The sequence below is a fragment of the Mustela putorius genome, unplaced genomic scaffold, assembly GCF_011764305.1.
Source record: "Mustela putorius furo isolate JIRA1106 unplaced genomic scaffold, ASM1176430v1.1 tig00000382_pilon_pilon_pilon, whole genome shotgun sequence".
NCBI lineage: Eukaryota > Metazoa > Chordata > Mammalia > Carnivora > Mustelidae > Mustela > Mustela putorius.
In genome coordinates this window covers 5,125,009-5,147,175 of record NW_025421367.1, presented here as the reverse complement: position 1 = coordinate 5,147,175, position 22,167 = coordinate 5,125,009, and the positions used below count along the sequence as shown (strand labels likewise).

General features: G+C 33.5%; 1 protein-coding gene and 1 pseudogene across 17 annotated transcripts in view; both read right to left on the bottom strand.

The window, feature by feature from the left end:
- MAPK10 (mitogen-activated protein kinase 10) overlaps positions 1-22,167 on the bottom strand; it is a 588,472-nt gene that overhangs the window by 44,818 nt on the left and 521,487 nt on the right. For all 17 annotated transcript variants that reach the window (XR_006606562.1, XM_045079393.1, XM_004756141.3 and 14 more), the window contains 2 exons: positions 8,417-8,599; positions 4,672-4,796 (listed from right to left, as the gene is read on the bottom strand). Coding sequence is in view for 16 of the 17 variants with exons in the window: in XM_045079393.1 (XP_044935328.1) it covers positions 4,672-4,796; positions 8,417-8,599 (308 nt within the window). In the remaining variant the exon portion in view is untranslated. The remainder of the gene's footprint in view (positions 1-4,671; positions 4,797-8,416; positions 8,600-22,167) is intronic.
- Positions 18,116-19,042, bottom strand: LOC123391869 (annotated as a pseudogene).

The window sequence follows — 22,167 nt, the reverse complement described above, 5'->3', positions numbered from 1 at the left end:
TACCATATGGAAGGCCCTGTGTTGCCTGCCAGCACTTTTCTGGATTCTCAAGTCTCCAGGGCTTTCCCACTAGAGAAAAGAATTCTTAGATACCAACTGCCTGACTGACCAAACTACCCCTCTGTCCAGATTTCCAGAATAACGTTTTGACCATTGAGGACTGTATCTAAGGCTCTCTGAGGCAAGGCCTTCAACACAACAGTGGATGTGGCTGAACACTGCTTCTCAGGAGCCTGGTCCCCAGTATCAGTCCCATCTTAGAAGATGGTTCTAGTGTCAGGTCCTGATCCTTCCTTTCTGTCATGAACCAAGATAAACAAATGTCCTTCTCTGCCCCCCTACATTTTTAATTGGCTTCCTTATGGGGATGACTTTTGAGGTCTTTGGTTGAGTTGCTGAACATATCAAGTGTCCCTCCCTTCCCTCACCTGCTCTTTGTCTCTTTCTCTCCCTCACCGGCATAGCAATGCAGAACAACTACAAAAACCTTTCTCAGGGTGCTCTAGAATTTCTGAGGAAAATAAAAGTCTGCTTTAGGGGCGCCTGGGTGGCTCAGTGAGTTAATGCCTCTGCCTTCGGCTCAGGTCATGATCCCAGGGTCCTGGGATCAAGCCCTGCATCAGGCTTTCTGCTCAGCCAGGAGTCTGCTTCCTCCTCTCTCTCTGCCTGCCTCTCTGCCTACTTGTGATCTCTGTCTGTCAAATAAATAAAATCTTTAAAAATAAAATAAAATAATAAAAAAATAAAAGTCTGCTTTAAAAAGGGTCACATTTCATATTCTTCTTAAATTCCCTGTTTATATGTCCTGAAACACAGTTAACCAACTCTTACTCGGCTTGCAGTCCATGATAATGCACCTGAAGTGCCTCTATATCTCTATTCTCAGAGGTTGCAAAGTGAAAACAACCCTGTTTTCTAACAGAATTTCTACACTCAAGAATCTGGTAGAAATAAGGCAACTGATCCTCACTGTTCCTTTAACAGAGCACGGAGAAGATATTTAAAGTGATTCCCCAAACAGTCCTGAATATCCTCTAGTTTCATAAAGATAATTACAAGGATTTATGAACTATATAATGTGCCTCTATTTGGGCTTAAATAAATGGCACCAAATTCTCTTACACTTGACAAGGTAGAAGTGGGCATATATCAGGCAAGAAAAGGACCAGCATTTTAAAATCTTGTAGGAGCTACATACTTTTTTTTTTAAATGTTGTATATATTTTTTAATGTTGTACAATACTTCTGTAGTTTATTGGCCAGCTGGTCTTTTTTACTAAATATATTTATCTTTCCAAATATCAAAAGGTAGTTGAGGCTTGCATGTAAAATTCTTTATAGTAACAACAGCAATAATAATAAGAAAAATTTATATGATCCTTACTGACGGTAGTCCTGTCAGTACTGACGGTAGTCCTGTACTGAGCACATTATGCTTTATATTCTCAGAGAAACACTGTGAAGGAAGTATGCATGATCCCCATTCTGAGTTAAGAGAACTGAGTTGCAGAAAGCTTAAAAAACTTAATCAAGGCCAGCCAGTAAGTGGGAAAGCAGAAATTTCAACCTACCCCATTTTTCATATCTGTGAAGATGCATTCAACTGAATAAATTGCATTTGTATTATAATGTTTTTGTTCTCTTGATGAATATTGAACCAGAGTTAGAATGCTTCCAACTTTTTTGTGAAAAAGGATTGACACTAGATGTGGCCTTTGCACTCTGTTTGGGGCCCATTCTTTTGTTACTCTGAACATTATTTGAATAAGAAGTTGCTAATAATTTGAGCAGTTGTAACTTTAAAACTCTTTATGCACTATTACACAGATCACCATTAACCTTGGCATTCAATTTTTAAATTCCCCAACTTCATGGCCGCATGAATTATTTTCTCTCTTAGAGTTATGACAGCATTCATAAGCTCTTCTCTTTTCATCTAAGTATGTTGGCACTTTTGGAAACAGGTGATAAGACAGCTTGTAGTATGATGAATAGATTAGTACACATAGCATTTCTCTCCTCTCCTTCCCATTTTTCCCCAAAACATCACATTCTCTTGCACTTTCTTCTTTATCCTTCTCCCCTTGCCTCTATTTTCTTTCGATGTAACATATTTTTTTTCTCTCCTCTCATCTTTGCATTTTCTTCTCTCTAAACATCATGTGAGTTACTTGAAGGCTTCTTGAGCCTGGATATCCTGGATGGCTTCTAATCATGGAAATTCTGATTATTCAATATTTCCATTTGCTTAGATTATAGAACACACCAGAGTTTATTTTGCAAAATGCAGAAAATATATCTTTGAAATTATAGCTTTGTCATGCATTCATAAAGAAAGGTCATTTTACTTTAAATGCATGTTAACATGCACTAACAAAGGCATTATGTCTAAGTGTATTACAGAAAGCATAGTTGAACACTGCTTCTAGCATCTTTAGGATCTGTCTCTTCCTAGTTGTGACTTCTATAGTACGTTTTATAGAATAATAAATTATCCTTGCCCTGCGGTCAGGATTCTGGCTATTCACTGCAACATGTCTAGATGTGAAACATGTTTACCCTTGTATGACCAATGATCCCAATCTAAATGTTTTGCATTAAGTGATCCCTTTTCCAAAATCTTCTGGATCTATCAAATCCTTCCCCTAAAATTCACATCTTAAACGTTGTTACTATCCATTCCCCAGGATGACAATATTGAAATGAGGGAGAAAAGAGCTCTAGCCACTTTAGTGCTCTAAATCTTACCTTTTTATCCTTCAAAGAAATTTTTCATAAAAAGTCAAATTTTAAAAACTCACTGATGCTATTCATTAATACGTTGTTATAGATTCTAAACAACTGTCTCTTTTATAGGCAACATAATCACAAGTGAATTACAAATGCAGACTTTACTATTGCAATTAAACTCTGGGTTACCATCTATTAAAAACAGATTACACATATTACAATAGATCTAAGAAAAAATAAAGACACCATATGATTTGAATGATCAAAATAAATGAGGAGCAGCAATTTCAAATAATTTGTTTGCCTAAAATTTTTATCAATATAACCTAAAGTATTTTCTTGAAAATTATCCACGAGAAAATGTTTACACTTACCTTCCACATATATACACATCGTACTCTCTCTTACTTATTTCATTACCTCATTCTGTCCCAAAAGCATCTTTGAAAGTACTTCCCAAGAGTGGGAGACTAAAAGTAATTCTTTTATCCATAAAAATATTAGGACTTTTTTTTGTAAGAATCAAATCAGATGACTAAAAATTCTAAGCAAAGTGAAAAGTCACTATCAGTATAAAACTGCTTAAGAGAACAGATTTTAAGAAAATGTCACCAAGGAATATTATACCCCAGTTTCCACACTTGAGAGACTCATTTATCACTGAAGTGTTTTCTCTAAAATTTTTGAATGTATAAGGATTGGACTACTATAGAAAGTAGTTTCTTGAATATTATGTTTATAAAGTTTAATTCTCCCTAATCTTCTCTCCTATCTGTCAGCTCTCACTTCCCCAGTGAAGGATGAAGGGGTAAGAATTATGTCAGTTTGAATTTTGCATCTTGACATGGGCAAGTGCACAATAAAACAAAAGGAAGCTGAAACAAAGCAAAACTATGCTCAAGAAAGAATACGTTGTACAGAGAAAGACATGAGAAAACAAGCAAAGAGAGTATTTCAAATCGAATGTTAAAAACCCATTCAAGCAAAGTAATTTGAAGTTGTTATGTTAAAAAATATATCATTTAGCAGAGAGGTATTCTAAGAATTTGGGATATTGAGGCTTTGAGAAGAAGCTAACATTGTTGATGGTAACATTTAGAAGAGGGACAAAAGGACTTTCCCATTAGGAAGCATATAGAAGACACGTGGGGAACAACAACCCTTAGTCTTGTCTCCATACAGAAAAGGGAAAGGCAAAGATATAAGAAAGAGATGGGTGAGAAGATACTGGATGGATTGAAAGAGTAAAAAAAAAAAAAAGAAGAAGAAGAAGAAGTGATAAAGTGATGCTTCTGAGAAAATTCCTAAACTCTGCCTAGATTTATAATGTGGAGGTTCATCTTACTATGGCAGTAAATTTAGAATAAACTTGAAATACTCTGCATTGGACTACCGATTTTTTCTCATCTAATCTGTGTGAGGTTTCACAAAGTCACCAATGGCCTGGTGAAAACTCCCTCTGGAAAATGTTTGTAGTGCCGCATTAACTAATGACAGGCATCTTACCAAGGAAAGAGAGGCAAAGCAATTTATTCTCTATTATGATTTCTGCTACTTAGTTTGTATCAGGAGAGCTGGGAATTAAAAAAAGGAAATACAGGACATGTTAACAATTTAGCAAAAACAAATGGTTGTGTTTCATGGATGGCTAAGGCTTTTTGTACTAAATAAATCATCATCTCTCATGGAAAATCCTGAAGAAGGAGCACACTCCCTCTGTCACTGTATCTCTGTCAAATAAATAAATAAATATTTTTTTAAAAAAATACATGTATGGTTACAGAAATAACTCTTAGAGGGGAAGGTAATAACTTTGTAACTTGGGAATTGCATGGAGTCCTTCATGTGTGCTTTTGGTTTCTGACTCTCTTGCAGTTCTCCACACTGAGCACCTGGTTACTCTGATTTGTCTGAGGAAGGAAAGTCAATGAGCCTACTTACCGCCTCCACTTCGGCAGGGTCATACCAAACATTGATGTAAGGATGCTGTAAGGCGTCATCCACCGATATTCTTTTTGCTGGGTCGATCACTAGCATCTTTGACAGTAAGTCCCTGGCTTGGCTGGCTGAAAGGATGAGTGAGAGAAACAGTTAGTAAAATTTTGACTTTGACAGGAAGATTTGTTGAACGGAGGAGGAAATTAAGAAAACAAAGATAAGCTAGCACCTTCTTTCCAAACATCAAGCAACTTCACCAAGTGACTAGGGAAATGCAAAATGAAACAAGGAAATAATTTTTATTCATCAGATTAAAAAGTAAAGGTGGCATGATATTTACTAACACTGGGTAAGTTCATTCATGTTGTACATTATACATTGATAAATATTTTTATGAGGCAAATTCGGACTATCCATTAAAAATTTTACATGTGAATACCTTACGACCCATCAGTTCCACTTTAAGGTATATAGCCTAGAGAAACAATAGTGCATGTTCATGAAAAAAATACAGAAAGGATGTTCACTGCAGCGTTGGTTATGGAATAAAAAAATAACTTTAAACAGTCAAATTTCCATCTAAAGAGCAAAAAAAAAAAAAATGAACTATGGTCCAAATGTACCATGGAATTGTAGTTAGCAGTTTAAAAGAACGAGGTAGATTTATATGAACATGAACATGTTATTAAGCAAAAAAAATGAAGTTGCAAGAAAAATCCACAGATCATGTTACCATTTGTGTACATCTGCCCCTTCCCAATAAAATTTCCCTCTCTTCCTATTAATGTATATAAATGTATAGAAAAGGTCCACATGAATAATCAACAAACTGAAAATAATAGTTACCTCTGAGGAGGTAACTAAAATAAAATAAATTAAAAATAAATGTAATTAAATGGGATTTTCATTTGCGACAACATGGATGGAACTAGAGCGTTATCATGCTTAGTGAAATAAGTCAAGCAGAGAAAGACAACTATCATATGATCTCCCTGATATGAGGACGTGGTGATGCAACATGGGGGCTTAAGTGGGTAGGAGAAGAATAAATGAAACAAGATGGGATTGGGAGGGAGACAAACCATAAGTGACTCTTAATCTCACAAAACAAACTGAGGGTTGCTGGGGGGAGGGGGTTTAGGAGAAGGGGGTGGGATTATGGACATTGGGGAGGGTATGTGCTTTGGTGAGTGCTGCGAAGTGTGTAAACCTGGTGATTCACAGACCTGTACCCCTGGGGATAAATATATATGTTTATAAAAAATAAAAAAATTAAAATAAATAAATAAATAAATGGGAAATTAAAAATGTAATTAAAAATAAATGGGAAAGAATGAAGTTTTTTAAAAGGAAGCAGATAAAGTGGATGCAGTTTGCTCTTTTTAAAAGCTTTTCTGAGAAGGAAAAAAATGGATAAAGTATTGTCTAGAGGGAGACAAGGAGGTCAGGAGTGACTTTTTTGAGGATGGGAGAGATGATGAAGGTTTTAACGGGGGAGAAGCTGCGAGGATAGACAGGAGAGGACAGATCTGAGAGTAAGAATCCACACATAGGTCAGCAACCATGCTGATCTAGTTCAGTTTTTAAAATACTAAATGTCTACTCTGTGTCAGCTACAGTGTGAGGTATCAGAGAGGCCAAAAAATAAACAAATGGTGATAATCAGTAAGTAAGTATATCAGTAAATACAATCAGTAAGTATAATTAATAATAGTAAGTAAGTATAATTATTTAACAACAGTGCAAAAAGACACCTAGTTTTCAATCTCTGAAGATATAAAATTTTACAGAAAATACAGCTCCAATCTGATTCAAAAATTTTATGGGAAAAATATTTTATTTGTTCCATGACTCCCTCTAATGGCCCAACAGGGGTAGATTTATTCATTTCATTGATTCAAAGATCTCTTTGATTTGTAACTGATTTTATACCTAGACACACACACCCACCTCCCACAGATTCTCCCATCAAACCCTCCATGTTTCTGCTCTTAGAATGGGTAAGGGTTGGAATGGACTCCTCATCAGTAGGGGCATGAACTATAGTAATACCAAAGAATCTCTCTCAAAAACAATGACCAATACTATTTGAAGGGAACAAAATGAGGAGGAAGAAAATGTTTCAATTTCTCCTCTCTCATTGTTTTATTTGTAAATGTTTTATGCTCTTTTTAAGTAACAATAGAAAGAATTCTTCTCTCTGATTATTTGTATAATTCCTTATAATTTACCAATTTTTATATTAAAATCATCTTAAATAATTATAAATATATAAACTAGCATATAATTTATAAAAATACTATAATCATAGAGATTGAAAATGATTGAAAACAAAAAAGCTCAAGAAAGTCGGAATTACATTATGAAGCGTGGTATTTTATCTAGTGGTTTTTCTACAAGTGCTGTCATTATCTCAAATAATTTGATCAGGGCTTTTATCATCCCCACATTGTTATACGACAAGTGTCTTCATATAAAGGGATTACTTTTGCCTGACTTGTCAATTAGCATCATAAAAACATTAAATTCTTCAAATCTCTATTTGGAGTATTAGCTCTTCTTCAATCTGTATATAGGCAGTGTTGATCTTAAAAGCAGCATATTTAGTAATCATTTAGTCTGTTGCCATTGACTGTGCAGCCAACTGAAGGAAGAAACCCAACCATGCAATAAAGCTGTCACGAACACAGGAATGACGCTGCACACTTAAAACCCATGAGATAAAAGTCTGGGGATGATAAGACCTGGGAGATAGCACCACTTTTTCTTTTTTGATAGATACAGTTATATTTTAAATAATAATTATTATGTTTTTTTAAATGTCTAACAGCTATTGAGTATTTACTGTGAGGCAGGCATTGTTCTAAGCACTTGACAAAATATTTACTCAGTTAATCCTCCCAACGATCCTAAGGTAGATACTTTCTACTTTCATTTGTTAAAGGAAGTATAGATAGTTTAGATTACTCATCCAGGTCCACACAGATTTTCAGGGACAGTGGTTGAGCCCAGGCAAGGAAAAAAATCAAATTTGTTTCAAAATCAGTTCTCTAAATGTTCTAAATAAAAATAAGAAATAGAATATTATTTATAGTATATATTTAAACATTGCCAAATTTATCCCTTGTCTCTAATCCTATGACTAAGGCATTATTATCCAAGTTTTGTGGGTGAAGAAACTAAGATTTGTTACTGAAGTTCTTAACTACAGACATAGTAGTAGTAAGAACTACTTATTAATGAAAATATTTCTATTGAATATAAAATGTGTAAGTAAATCTCATTTGTCACTCTGAAAAAATAGTGGTTGAACATTCTATAAAATACAAATTAAAAAACTCAAAACACCAGCATCTCCAAGATTTCACAACCAAAAACTGTGTTGGAAATATTCCCCAGGGTAATAAAAAGAATTGGAACAATGACTTCAATGTGTATTACATTGGTCTTTTAGAGTTACACTGCAAAAGAATTTTGAGATTCCAAATGAGCCTCATGACATAGTTTACCCATACCACTGTCACATCCTTTATTACTATCTTTCCCTCTGAATATCCACACAATTCTAAAATCCTTGATCACATGCTCTTAGTCAACATAATAATAATAATAATTTTAAAAATCTTTAAAAAATACTCCTTAAATTGAGGTAGTTCAAGTTAAAGAGAGGTGTCTCTATCATTTGTCCCTACCATTATTTAGGCCATCGCCCTCATGGTAATTCTGAAATTTTCCCTGATGGGCATACCTTTGAGTTTATTGTGCTCAGAGTCCGCTGGGAAGAGGGAATCTGGAAAGAGCTTGGGGAAGGTGAGTCCTGCATACTTGGGCCGATTCTCCACATAGTTTCTTACTGTAGGTTGCAATTTCTTCATGAATTCAGGACATGGTGTTCCTAGTTGCTCAATTACCTTGTTCCACTGGTCAATATCTGAGAATTGAATGGTTAAGGGCAAAAAAAAGTGCAAACCTACTAGGTCTTGCCTTTCACTAGTTGGGAGACTAACTGCTTCTCCAAATCCTGAGCAATCACCAACATAACTGGAGTTTAATAAGCAGAAAGGATTAGAATATAAAACCAGAATTGTCAGACAATGACTCTTCTGGAATTTTAAATTCACCTGTGGCATAAATACACTTTTGGGGAACTAGCATTACTGAACAAAATAAGATATCATGAAATAGTCCTTGAGTTGTAAAGATGAAAAGCTATTTAAATGACAGAAGAAGAATTTCTTATATTGAGAAAGGCTTCTATATAACCATGTGATTTAAATGAGAAAAAATATGGCACAAAATATTTTTATCATGAAATTACCCCAATCATTTGTTTACTAAAAATGAAAAATACATAAATATTTTATAAGATTCATTTACATTTTTTAAAATTCCTTTTTAAGATTTTTCTCTTCCTTTCTCTAGGAAATTTCATAATCTCTTCATCTTACTAATGCATCAAATATGGGATCAGTGTAATTTTTGATGATAAATAACTCATTATTCTTCTCATTATTCTTCTCTAGAAATTTTAAAGATTTCTAGTTCTTAAAGGAATTATTATTTTATACCTATTTTTTTTATTTCTGATAGTAATCCCCTGCATTCCAAAATATTCCTTTCAATGTGGTCTCAGGATAAATACAGGATGTTCAACTTAAGACAACAGATTTCCATCCAAGTGTTTGTATTTCTAAAGTATAGTAAGCATGGGGAATTCTACAGGAAAATATTACTTCTCTGTGAAAATTATGAGACTGACGTGCTACCTACTGCGCTAACGAGGCACCTTGAAAATTAATGCTCCCCAAATTGAGGATCTTTGACAGATATACTCACTGATTGTGATTTTCTTTTCCATTTATCATTAATGTTTAATATATCAGAGCCTTGTGAATGATAAATACCACTCATGAAAACTCTGAAGAACCAACTGGAAGAAGTTAATTTCAAACAGATTTCCTTGCTGTGTGTCAATGAATGATAGAACTTAGAAATTATTCTTAAATACAATAACACAGGCAGTGCTCTCTCTTACATTGTTTATTTTTCTACAACTTTATCCTTCAGTGTTAATTAATTCATTTTTGCTACTGTAATTTGTAACAGTTCAGGGATCTAACAATAAAATTACTCAACTGAGATTTGTAAAATCTTTACCCTTAGCTATTTAGTAGTGTTGGACTAAAAAAGATCAACAGCCCTGACAAAAGACAAAACTAATGAATTTAACAAAAATAAATATATATTGCAAAGTGAATAAAAGACTGAGCAAAGATAGCATCAAGTGAATTTGCAAATCCTCTTCTATCTCCCTTATAATCTAGCTGAATAAAATTTAAATTATTATACAACCTCTTAACTATTAGGTTAAAAATATATGATGTGTAATATTAAAAGATGGAGGGGGTGGGAAAAACTTAAGAATATTTCCTTATAAAACAGTAGGAATAATTAAATGAACACATTTCAATAAAAGTTCATCTAAGTTACAATGTGCAAGACAATATAGTAAGTCAGACTCATTAGGAACAAATAAACTGAAAGATAACAAAGGTTAGAATTAAAGATTATTCTTAGACAAAAACTTATGTTAGTACTATGGACACAGGTCCCATAACTATTTAGCGATATTTAAATAGAAAACACTAATTATGGTTCAATAAATCTCCATGCTTACACTGTAAATTATGAAAAGAAGTCTACTCTCTAATACAGTTAGGTTATCATGACCTACCAAGCCATCATTTAATCATTGGTCATACTTCCCTTCAAATTCTGAAGACCTGATGTCAAACTAAAAATAAGGGCAAAGAAGCTATCAGATTTTCCATAAAGGAGTTATTTAACAAAGTTGGAAAATACTTGCTACATGCTAATATTATAGGTACATTTAGCTAGAATTACAAAGTTATTCAGCAAAAAATTGTTTGTAGAATAGCGTTCCCTAGACAATTCCATGGCATTTTTATAATAAAGTTTAAGGAGAGTCAAATATTCTGGAAGTTGTTAAACAAGAAGTGTCACAATGTTTCTTTTTACAAATTAGAATCAAAGTCTATAGACACATTCAGTATGTTTCCTACCTTAGATTGCTTTTTAGATGAAACACTACTGCAGTGCTAGATATAATAGTTTACAAAAAGGAGGAAAACAAGAATCTTTCATTATTGTTAATGTAGTAGTCGAATGTTCTAAAGGTAAATATGTAGTATAGCCATCTTTAAAAGTGTGTGCCTTTATTTGAACCAATCCATTTCAAGTTCTTTGCTCCTATAAACAAGAATAGTTTTATTAAGTAGTAAGTGCCTGTTTTCTGGATGTTCACAGGATCCCAGTATGAACAACTTTGTTCAACTGTTCTTAGTTAACCACATATTTCTCTATAATCATAATTAACCAAATGTAAGCCACAATTGGAAGTCATATCTCTCTGCTGAAAGTCCAGCGTTTGTTCCAAGGATTCCAGGAAGGAAAAGAGCAAGTTTGGAACTGATGTGGTAGAAGCTGCTTTCCTTTGGCATAAAATTGATAGTATGCTTGTCATGGGCCCTAAAGAATATCTCTTAAACTGTATCCCTAGTTTATCAGGTAAACATATTCACACATAAAAGAATTAATTTTATTAATATTTTAAATAGATAATAAAGTGGTGTGTTTTAGAAGAATTTTTAAATTATCAGATTTCCATAGCAACCATATTTTTAAAAAAATACATCAAGTTTTAACTAGATTTTTATGGTCATGTGTTGAAAACATGATAAATATTATTTCACAGAATGGCTGAAATCATTTTTGTAAAAAGATTTGTTTGCTTTACAATACTCATAAGTCATTTTTATGTTGAGTAAGGATCTGAATATTTATAGATTCTAGTCTGTGTGGTTATCAAAAAAGTAATAAATACAAATAATTTATAATAATATATAAAATAAATATTTTATATTTTTGATCTATTTTTAAAATATCACACTTAACATAATTATAAGGCATTTAATAAAAATAGAAAAATGTTATCTAATAGGAATTGACAATTTCTTCATCTAATTGTAAATTCACTACATAAAAAATAGCCATATTACCAAAAGTTGATTTTATAGAGTATGATGACAAGATAATGTCCAAATAGTGACTATTTCTAACATATTCAACAAATAATATTATAAGGTATGAATAAAACAAAGAAGTATGTATTGTTAAAATATGTATCTGAAATTCTAAGTTTGAAACTTATTCCAGTTCATTTTATCAATTAGCTAAAAGCTTACATTTCATGTACTCCTTGTATTTTAACTTTCTTGGTTGTGCAACTTTTTAAAAAATCACAAACTGCCTTGAACACAATGTACAAACATGCTTTATCCTTCTCTGGGTATTCTGGATCAGAATTATGGACATAATTTATTCTATGCACATTTAAGCTTCTGGAAGCTACTAAGTGGAATCATAAAGCACATTCTATTATGTCCTTTTATGTTTTTTCTCATTATTGGTTACTTTTTGTTATTATGAATGTGTTTTCCAGAGTTGACACCTCAATGAATCTAGACTTGGTTTTACTGTGTCTCAGAGTAAATATTTTGTAAAAAAACAAACAAGCAAAAAAATAAAAAAATAAAAACCAAAGAAAAAAAACCCTCACAACTATTTGAAATTTAAAGAGTATCAGCTTCTGTCTCCAAATTCTCAACTACATTTTTCTAAAAAGATAATTTTGCCTCGAAAGAGACTTGTCTGTCTAGAAAGTTCCAGGAGAGACTATACTATTTTGCAAGCCAACTAGCTGCCTTGGTACTGTGCTGTGCCATTTAGTAGGTGTCATGGTATAAAAACATGGCTCCCAAACTTGTATATTCATAACATAGAGAACTTAATAAAATGTAGATTGCTCCCCTCTCCCCATTAATCTACAAGATTCTGAGTCCATAAGTCTAGCATGATATTAAAAAATATCAGTAGTAATTGTAATCCAGATGGCCCAGGACTATATTTTGAGAAATACTAACATAGAATATACTAAAAGTCTCTTGTGAATTACTAAGTCTAGAATTAAGAAAATAGTATTGGGGCGCCTGGGTGGCTCAGTGGGTTAAAGCCTCTACCTTCAGCTCTGGTCATGATCCCAGGTCCTGGGATCAAGCCCTACATTGGGCTCTCCGCTCAGCAGGGAGCCTGCTCCCCCATCGCCCGCTTGCCTCTCTGCCTACTTGTGATCTCGGTCTGTCAAATAAATAAATAAAATCTTAAAAAAAAAAAAAAGAAAATAGTATTAGCATATTTCAGGTCTATTACACAAATTAGAATAGGGTCAATTTCATCAGAAGATTAATCCACACCTACTTGCTATGGAAAACTTAAGGGTCATTCATCGGAAAAAAATATACTGATATTTATCCCTCTTGCTCATGTCACTTTCCTGAAAAATGATGGGAAATTATAGTAAGTGACACATAGTCTCCCAGCAAAGGGTGAATGGTTCTGCTCATCATCATCTAGGGAAGAATGAAAATTATATATTGCTATCACCTGTGGGTACTACTTATGAAACATACAAAAGCTACTCAATATAATGTTCAAAATATTTGACAGTTTATTTCAGTAATTATTCTGTATTTCTTTAAGATAAAATTTGCTCTCAAAAGAACTCTTACTTCTGAGGACAATTTTAAAGATGAGGGTAGAAATTTATATATGACAGAGTTCTGGATCCAGATTTTTATAGTTATGTCTTGTGCTGTTCTGTTACTTTAAAATTCTTTTTACTCTTTTTATTTGAAAATCTTCATTTTCTCTCAAAAGCTACCCCCCAAACTCTGGTAACTGAAATATGAATAAGCGCCTTAATGCATAATAGTAACTAACATTTATTTTTATTATAAATGAGCACAGGAAGAAGAAATATTATGAGCCAAACACATGAAAAAACTGAAAGCTGACAATTTGAGTTAAAGGCTATTTGGTCACTGGCAGGAGATTGTGAATGGAATACTATGGGATTCAGGATATCCAAAGGCTGATATTTGAAGCATGATGTGTATGGATTTCTCTACAACCATTTTGTCTTATATATCTATTTATTACTGTAATCTGTATTTCCTTACAAAGCAAAAAATGGAGAGACACTTCACGTATAAGGAAATCCAATATATATAAATATGTCGTCACAACAGTGGAATTTTTATTAAGCTATTAAAGGTTTACCTTTGGGGTCCCTCATTTGCACAAATCCCTTATAATACTCTGTATCTAATTTGATATTCATTATATAAATAAATTATTTTTTACAAAATACCTTCCTCAAGCTATATGATAATCTGGCCTCATAAAGACTAGATGTGACCCTACCTGCATTTTGAAACTGGGAAGAGGCCTTGGGGATAATTTAACTTGATATCTGTATTTTATAGCTGAAAAATATCAAAATCCTTTTAAAATTGGTAAATACAATGACTTTAAAGAATGGAGGTAATAAAAACAACTAACACCAACAGAAATATAAAATTCTATTTAATAGGAGTTTTGGAAAGCTGTAGTCTATGCTTTGAGACCCTTTGATTAAATCCATTTTGGGACATAAGACTATAAAAAAGGGAAATTAAAAAGGGACAATCAGGTTTATAGAAGATTAAGAAAACATCTATATGAGGCATACTGGACAAAACTTTTTATGTTTAAATTTTAAAAATCAGAGACTATATCTGCCCCCATCCTAGCCCTTCAATCCTCTTATTCCTTAGCCATAATCCCTTCTAATTCAGTACCTTTTATTGTAAGTTTCATCATGGCAAGTTTCAGTCAGTTCTGTTTACTGATAAATGCCTAGAAACACTATGTCTAGCACATAGTAAGAGTTCAACAGTACTTGTTAAATAAAGGAATGTCTACTTTAAGTTCAACCAGAGTTTTATTATAGAGATAATATAAAGAATAGGAGAGAGAAAATATTCAAAGAAATGAAAACTGAGAAATTTCAGGAATTGTAGATAGGTTGGAATTTGTGAAACACATTTAGTCCCAAGGGAGATAAATAAGAAAGAAAAGAAAAGGAAAGAAAAAAAAAGAAAAGAAATAATCCACACCAAGTTACATGGTAGAGGAACAACAAGTAATCGAAGACCAAGGAAAAAAAATCCTAAATGAAAGCAGACAGAAAGGACAGACTATGTCCAAAGATGACTATTAAACTATTAAACTGACTGCTCCTTATTCACCAGAAATACTGTAAACAAAAAGCCAGTAGAATAGTATCTTAAAAAGCTGGAAGAAAATAACATGTTAATCTAAAGTTACATATCCAAAAAAACTGTCAAGTAAGGGAACCCCATTCAAAAAGGAAAAAAAAATTTTATCATTAAGACCTTTACTAAAGAAATTTTAAAGGATATTCTTTAGAGTAAGTAAATAATCTCAAAATACATCAAATCAAGAAGAGAAAGGATAAAAACCATATAATCATTTCAATAGACACAGAAAAAGCATTTGACAAAGTACAACATCTATTCATGATAAAAACCCACAACAAAGTCGGTTTGGATGGAACATATCTCAACATAATAAAAGCCATATACAAAACACCCACAGCTAACATAACCTCAATGGGGGAAATGAGAGCTTTTCCCCTAAGGTCAGGAATAAGACAAGGATGTTCATGCTCACCACTTTTACTCAAGATGGTACTGGAAGTCCTAGCCACAGCAACAGACAACAAAAATAAATTAAAGGCATCCAAATTAGTAAAAAAGGAAGTAAAACTTTTACTATTTGCAGATGCCAGGATACTATATATAGAAAACCCCGAAAGACTCCACCAAAAAAACTATTAGAGCTCACTAAAGTCCCAGGATACAAAATCAACATACAGAAATCAGTTGCATTTGTTGCTTTTTTTTTTTTAAAGATTTTATTTATTTATTTGACAGAGAGAGATAACAAGTAGGCAGAGAGGCAGGCAGAGACAATAGGGGAAGCAGGCTCCCTGCTGAGCAGAGAGTCCAATGTGGGCTTCAATCCTGAGACCCTGAGACCATGACCTGAGCCTAAGGAAGAGGCTTAACCCACTGAGGCACCCAGGTGCCCCAATCAGTTGCATTTATATACACCAATAATGAAACAGCAGAAAGAGAAATTTAAAAAATAATCCCATTTACAATTGCACCAAAAACAATAAACTACCTAGGGAAAAAACCTAACCAAAGAGGTTAAAGACTCCAAAAACTAGAAAATGTTGAAAGAAATTCAAGACAGCACAGAGAAATTGAGACACTCCATGCACATGGGTTAGAAGAGCAAATACTGTTAAAATGCCCACATTACCAATTACAAAGCGATTTACAAATTTAATGCAATCCCTATCAAAATACCAATAGTGTTTTTCACAGAACTGGAACAAACAATCCTAAAATTTGTATGAAGCCACAAAAGACTCCAAATAGACAAAGCAATCTTAAAAAGGAAAAACATGGGTTGCCTGGATGACTCACTTGTTAAGCATCTGTGTTGGTTTCAGGTCCCCATCCCAGGGTCCTGGTATCAAGCCCTGCACTGGGCTCCTTGCTTAGTGGGGAGCCTGCTTCTCCCTCCCACTCTCCCTGCTTGTGTTCCCTCTCTCATTGTGTCTCTCTCTCCATCAAATAAATAAAGTCCTTTAAAAAAAGAAAAGAAAAGAAAAACAGAGGCACCTGGGTGTCTTAGTCAGTTAAGCATCCAATTCCTGATATTGGCTCAGATTATGATCTCAGGGTTGTGAGACAGAATTTAAGATTTTAAGATACTAAAAAAGAAGAAGAAGAAGAAAGATTTTAAGATACTCTCTCTCCCTCACCCTCTGCCCCTCCTCTCTCTCTCTCTCTCTCTAAAAAAGAAAGAAAGAAAGAAAGAAAGAAAGAAAGAAAGAAAGAAAGAAAGAAAGACAAAACTGAAAGTATCACAATTCCAGACTTCAATTTATACTACAAAGCTATAGTTATCAAAGCAGTATGGTATCAACATAAAAATAGACACACAGATCAATGGATCAGAATAGAAAATCAAGAAATAAATCCACAGGGGTGCCTGGGTGGCTCAGTGGGTTAAGAAATAAATCCACAATTCTGTGGTCAATTAATCTTTGATTAAAGAGGAAAGAATATGCAATGAGGAAAAGGCAGTCTCTTCAACAAATGGTGTTGGGAAAACTGGACAGCTACATGGAAAAGAATGAAAGTGGACCACTTTTTTAAACCATATGCAAAAATAAATTCAAAATGGACTAAAGACCTAAATGTGAATCTGGAACCATAAAAACCATAGAAGAGAGCACTGACAATGTCTCTGACAATAGCCATAGCAGCTTTTTCTAGATATATCTCCTGAGGGAAGGGAAATAAGAGTTAAAAACCTTTGGGACTACATCAAGATAAAAAGATTCTGCACAGCAAAGGAAACAATCAACAAAAGTAAAAAGTAACCTACACTGGAAGAAGATATTTGTAAATGATACATCCAATGAAGGGTTAGTATCCAAAATACATAAAGAACTGATATAAATCAACACTCACAAGCAATTTAAAAATGGGCAAAGAGGCAGACAAACCATAAGAGACTCAATCTCAGAAAATAAACTGAGGGTTGCTGGAAGGGAGGGGGTGGGAGGGGTGGGGTGGCTGAGTGATGGACACTGGGAAGGATATGTGCTACGGTGAGGGAAAAAAAATCTTGTAAACCTAAAAAAAAAAAAAAAATAGAAAACTTTCTGAACTACAACTTAATTAAAATATATCCATGTAAATAAATGTCATTTATTAATAAAAAATATTAAAACATTACAAATGGGCAGAAGAAATGAACAAACATTTTTCCAAAGAAGACATATAGATGACCAACAGAGACATGAAAAGATGCTCAACATCACTCATCAGAGAAATGCAAATCAGAGCTACAACAAAATCACCTCACACCTGTCAAAATGGCTAATATCAAAAACACAAGAAAAAGTGTGGATGAAGAAGTAGAGAAATAGGAATTCTCATGCTTTATTAATGGGAATGCAAACTGATGCAGCTGCTATGGAAATTAGTAAGGAGGTTCCTCAAGAAGTTAAAATCACCCTATGATCCAGTAATTGCACTACTGGGTATTTATCCAAAGAATACAAAAACTAATTCAAATGGATACATGCACACCATGCTTATTGCAGCATTTACAATAGCCAAATTATGGAAGCAGTCCAAATGTCCATCAGCAGATGAATGGATAAAAAGAAGTGTATATACAATGGAATATTATTCAGTTATAAAAAAGAATGAACTTTTTCTATTTGCAATGACATGGATGAAGCTAAAGAGTATAATGCTAATCAAAATAAGTCAATAAAGTCAAATACCATATGATTTCACTCATATGTGGAATTTAAGAAACAAAGGAGCAAAGGAAAAAAAGAGAGACGAACCAAGAAACAGATTCTTTTTTTTGGGGGGGGGTTAAAATGAGTTTATTCAAGAATGTTCTTAGGAAGGCAACAATATTAAAAAAAAAAACAAAAAACAAAAAACAAAAAACTTCTGTTTCTTCACACTGAAAAGGTAATAGCAGAGGCTGTAGTTATAAGCCTCTTTCTACCAGAATTCTGATGGTATATATAGCATAGTGCAGTCATTTCTGCAGAGGCTGTAGTTATAAGCCTCTTTCTACCAGAATTCTGATAGTATATATAGCATAGTGCAGTCATTTCTGCGATGATAGAATAAATTTAAAAAGTCTCTATGCTTCTTTTCAAAAAAGAGATGAATAATAAAAGATGTCATTAAAAAGCCATTTTTTTCTATTCGTTCTGTAGAATTGGAGCCAGTATCTTTACCATCAGTGGTACAATTTTCACTTTATCCACTTAATAAGTTCTGTCACCTTTCTGAATTCAACATCATTCAATACAAAATTCCACTCATTATCACAGAATCTGTTTGTATTTAGAGAGCTCCTGAAACTGACTCTCTTCCTGACCCTCTGCACCAATACTGAATTTATAGCTTTATCAAAATGAGGTAGAACTTGAAGGGCAACTTGATGGTGGGGGGGTTGGTGATCTGTTGAGACTATATGAGCTCATTAAGGCTGCCCTGGAGACTGTTTCCCAAAGAGGTATTTCTGTACAACTGATGAGCCATGGCTTAGGAAGACGAAATTGTTTTTCTTATTCAGGCTTTCACTGATGTCCTGTGGAAAAGGTGCTTCCCACCACGGATCAGAGAGAAGCAGCACAGTCAGCCAAGAAAGAGAATCTTAACTATAGAAGACAAACTGATGGTTACCAGAGTCAAGGGAGAGAAAGGATGGCTCAAGTAGCTGATGGGGCTTAAAGAGTACACTTATCAAGAACAGCACTGAGTGTTCATAGCAGCAATGTCCACAATAGCCAAACTGCGGAAAGAACCAAGACGCACTTCAACAGACAAATAGATATATTCTATATACACAATGGAATATTCCACTGTGTAATATTCTATATACACAGTGGAATATTCAGTCTTCACAAAGGATGAGTACTCAAATTTTGCATCAACTTGGATGGGACTGGAGAAAATTATGCTGAGTGAAATAAGTCAAATGGAGAAAGTCAATATCAAATGGTTTCACTTAATTGTGGATGCATAAGGAATAACAAGGAGAACATTAGGAGAAGGGAAAAATGAAGGGAGAGAAATCGGAGTGGGAGATGAATCATAAGACACTATAGACTCTGGGAAACGAACTGAGAGTTTTAGAAGGGAGGGGAGTAGGGAGATAGGTGAGCCTGGTGACTGGTATTAAGGAGGGCATGGATTGCATGGAGCACCGGGTGTTATACATAACTAATGAATCATTAAACACTACATCAAAAACTAATGATATGGGTGCCTGGGTGGCTCAGTTGGTTAAGCGACTGCCTTAGACTCAGGTCATAAGCCTGGAGTCCCAGGATCGAGTCCTGCATCAGGCTCCCTGCTCAGCCAGGAGTCTGCTTCTTCCTCTGACCCTCTCCCCTCTCACGATTTTTCTCTCACTCTCTCTCTCTCAAACAAATAAAATCTTTTAAAAAATAATTAATGATGTACTGCATGGTGAATAAGATAACACAATATAAAATAAAATTAAATAAAGAACACTGAATAATGTATAAAACTGTTGAATCACCCTATTGTATTAGAATTAATAGAACCCTGTATGTTAATAGAACACTGTATGTTAACTATATTGGAATTAAAATGAAAAAACTTGGGATGCCTGGGTGGCTCAGTGGGTTAAGCCTCTGCCTTCCCTCAGGTCATGATCCAAAGGTCCTGGGATTGAGCCCCTAATTGGGCTTTCTGACTGGCAGGGAGCCTTCCTCCTCCTTTCTCTCTCTGCCTACTTGTCATCTGTCTGTCAAATAAATAAATAAAATCTTTAAAAAAATAAAATTAAAAAACTTAATAAAGGTAAACAAAGAGAAATAAGAAAAACAGAGTGTTCTGGTATATTTCAAAATGGTTCCTTTTCCCGCTATGGAAAAAAATGAGGCAATCTTTCTCAGATATTTTCTGGAAACTGATCAAGTTCTTGGAGGTAAATCTAATGATGTTGTGGTCCCATATGACTGACTCTCTCCCTGGAATTTTTAAATCTGAGAGGTGTCTACACTGAGTTTTTAGAAATTTGTTAATTATAGTTCATATTTTTCTACCCTTGACATAAATCCCTGTATTTGTCTGTTTCTCTTGGTTGGGGGAAGTAGCTTTCTCTGCGTCTTCCCACTCTTGCAGATCCAAGAGAGCTGATGATTTTCAATCTGTTCAGCCTTTTTACTTCTTCTTAGAATGGATTGATGACTTCTAAGCTTCTTACATGTGGAACTGGAAACCAAAGGTCTATTTTCTTTGATTTGATATTATGATGAGACATATTCATATTTTTATTTTCATATTATTTGTTGTTGGTGTAGAAAAATAAACTTGATTTTTAAAGTTGAAAAAAAAGGAAAATAAGCTTAAAGGGCCAAATTGTAAGAAGTAGTGGTAAACAAGAAAATTCTTTCATATAAAGGTGAATCTAAACAAACTCTAGCTGTATGCAATATTCTAACAATATTGTCAATTCATGAGGCTAAAGAAAAAGAACTAAAATACTGGGTATAGATAACATATTTAAGTTGGTATAATAATAACCTAAATTAGTTTATCCTAAGATCCTCGTGTGTTCAGGAGAAAGATAAATATTATCCAAATTAAAAAGGCAATTTCCCACATATTGAACTATGGATTTAATAGTAAACATTGGGTTTTTATTTATCATATAGTATTAATAAATAATATTTAATATTAATTACTAATAATTAACAAAATATAAATTAAATAATATTTACTATAATAATTAATAATAATAGCTACAGTATAAATACTAATAGGAATCTTAACAAGCCAATTCTAAAATGTTTGTGGAAAAGCAACAATTCATTAATAGCTAAGATACCTGAAGAAGGCAAAAAAGGTGAGATATTTACCTTACCTGATATATGTATATATTATACATTCATATGAAGAAAAGGTAGTAGTGCTATAAAGATAGAGAAAGAGACCAGTGGAACAAAATAAAGGGCCCAGAATCTAAAACCCTCTCCCTCAGTGTGTGGAAACTTAGGACAGTAAGCCTTATAGACCAGTAAAGAAAAAATAAGCTAGTCAGTAAATGGAATTGAAATAAAATCAATTAGATCCCTCTTTAACACCAAACACAAAAATCAATTCCAAGTGAACTAAACACTTAAATGTAAAAGATTAATCTTTAAAAGCATTATAGTAAAATTACAAGAGAATATAAAAATATAAAAGGATTCTTAAGACATAAAAATACATGCACACTAAAAAAAAGATTGCCAAAGTCCAAAATCATTATAAAATAAAATGGGAAAACTATCTAAATACAGGGAGAAGATATTTGCAATACATAAAAACTGACAAAAATATTTGTCAGAATATATAATGAACTCTTACTAATCGATGTTTAAAAATACAATAAAAATGTTTAAGAAGAAACTTTACCAAGGGGAAAATATTAATGGCCAGTAAACACTAGAAAAGATGCTAAGCCTCCCTTGTAGTTAAGAAAATATAAATTAGCCTCCAATAAAATAGTATTTTATATCCACGAGATTGGTAACAAATTTAAAAACAAATCTGGCAATACCAAGAGTTAGTGGTGATGGGAAGTAGACAGTTATATTTACTTATGCTACTCTAGAATTCAATCTGGTGTTACATTGTCAGGTTTAAAATGTGCATCCCCATGCACCCAAGCATTTATCATTAAAAAAACAAAAACAAAAACAAACCACATAAAAACCTTTCCCATGTGCTCCTTTCCCTTGTATCTCCCATGAGATACATATTCATAGATTCATTGTTTATAAAAGCAAAAAAAAAAAAAAAAGAAAACAAAAAACCTGAATATATTCCAAAGCCTATTTATAGGAGAATGAATTCACTATGGCATATTGAGACTGCAATACTTTAC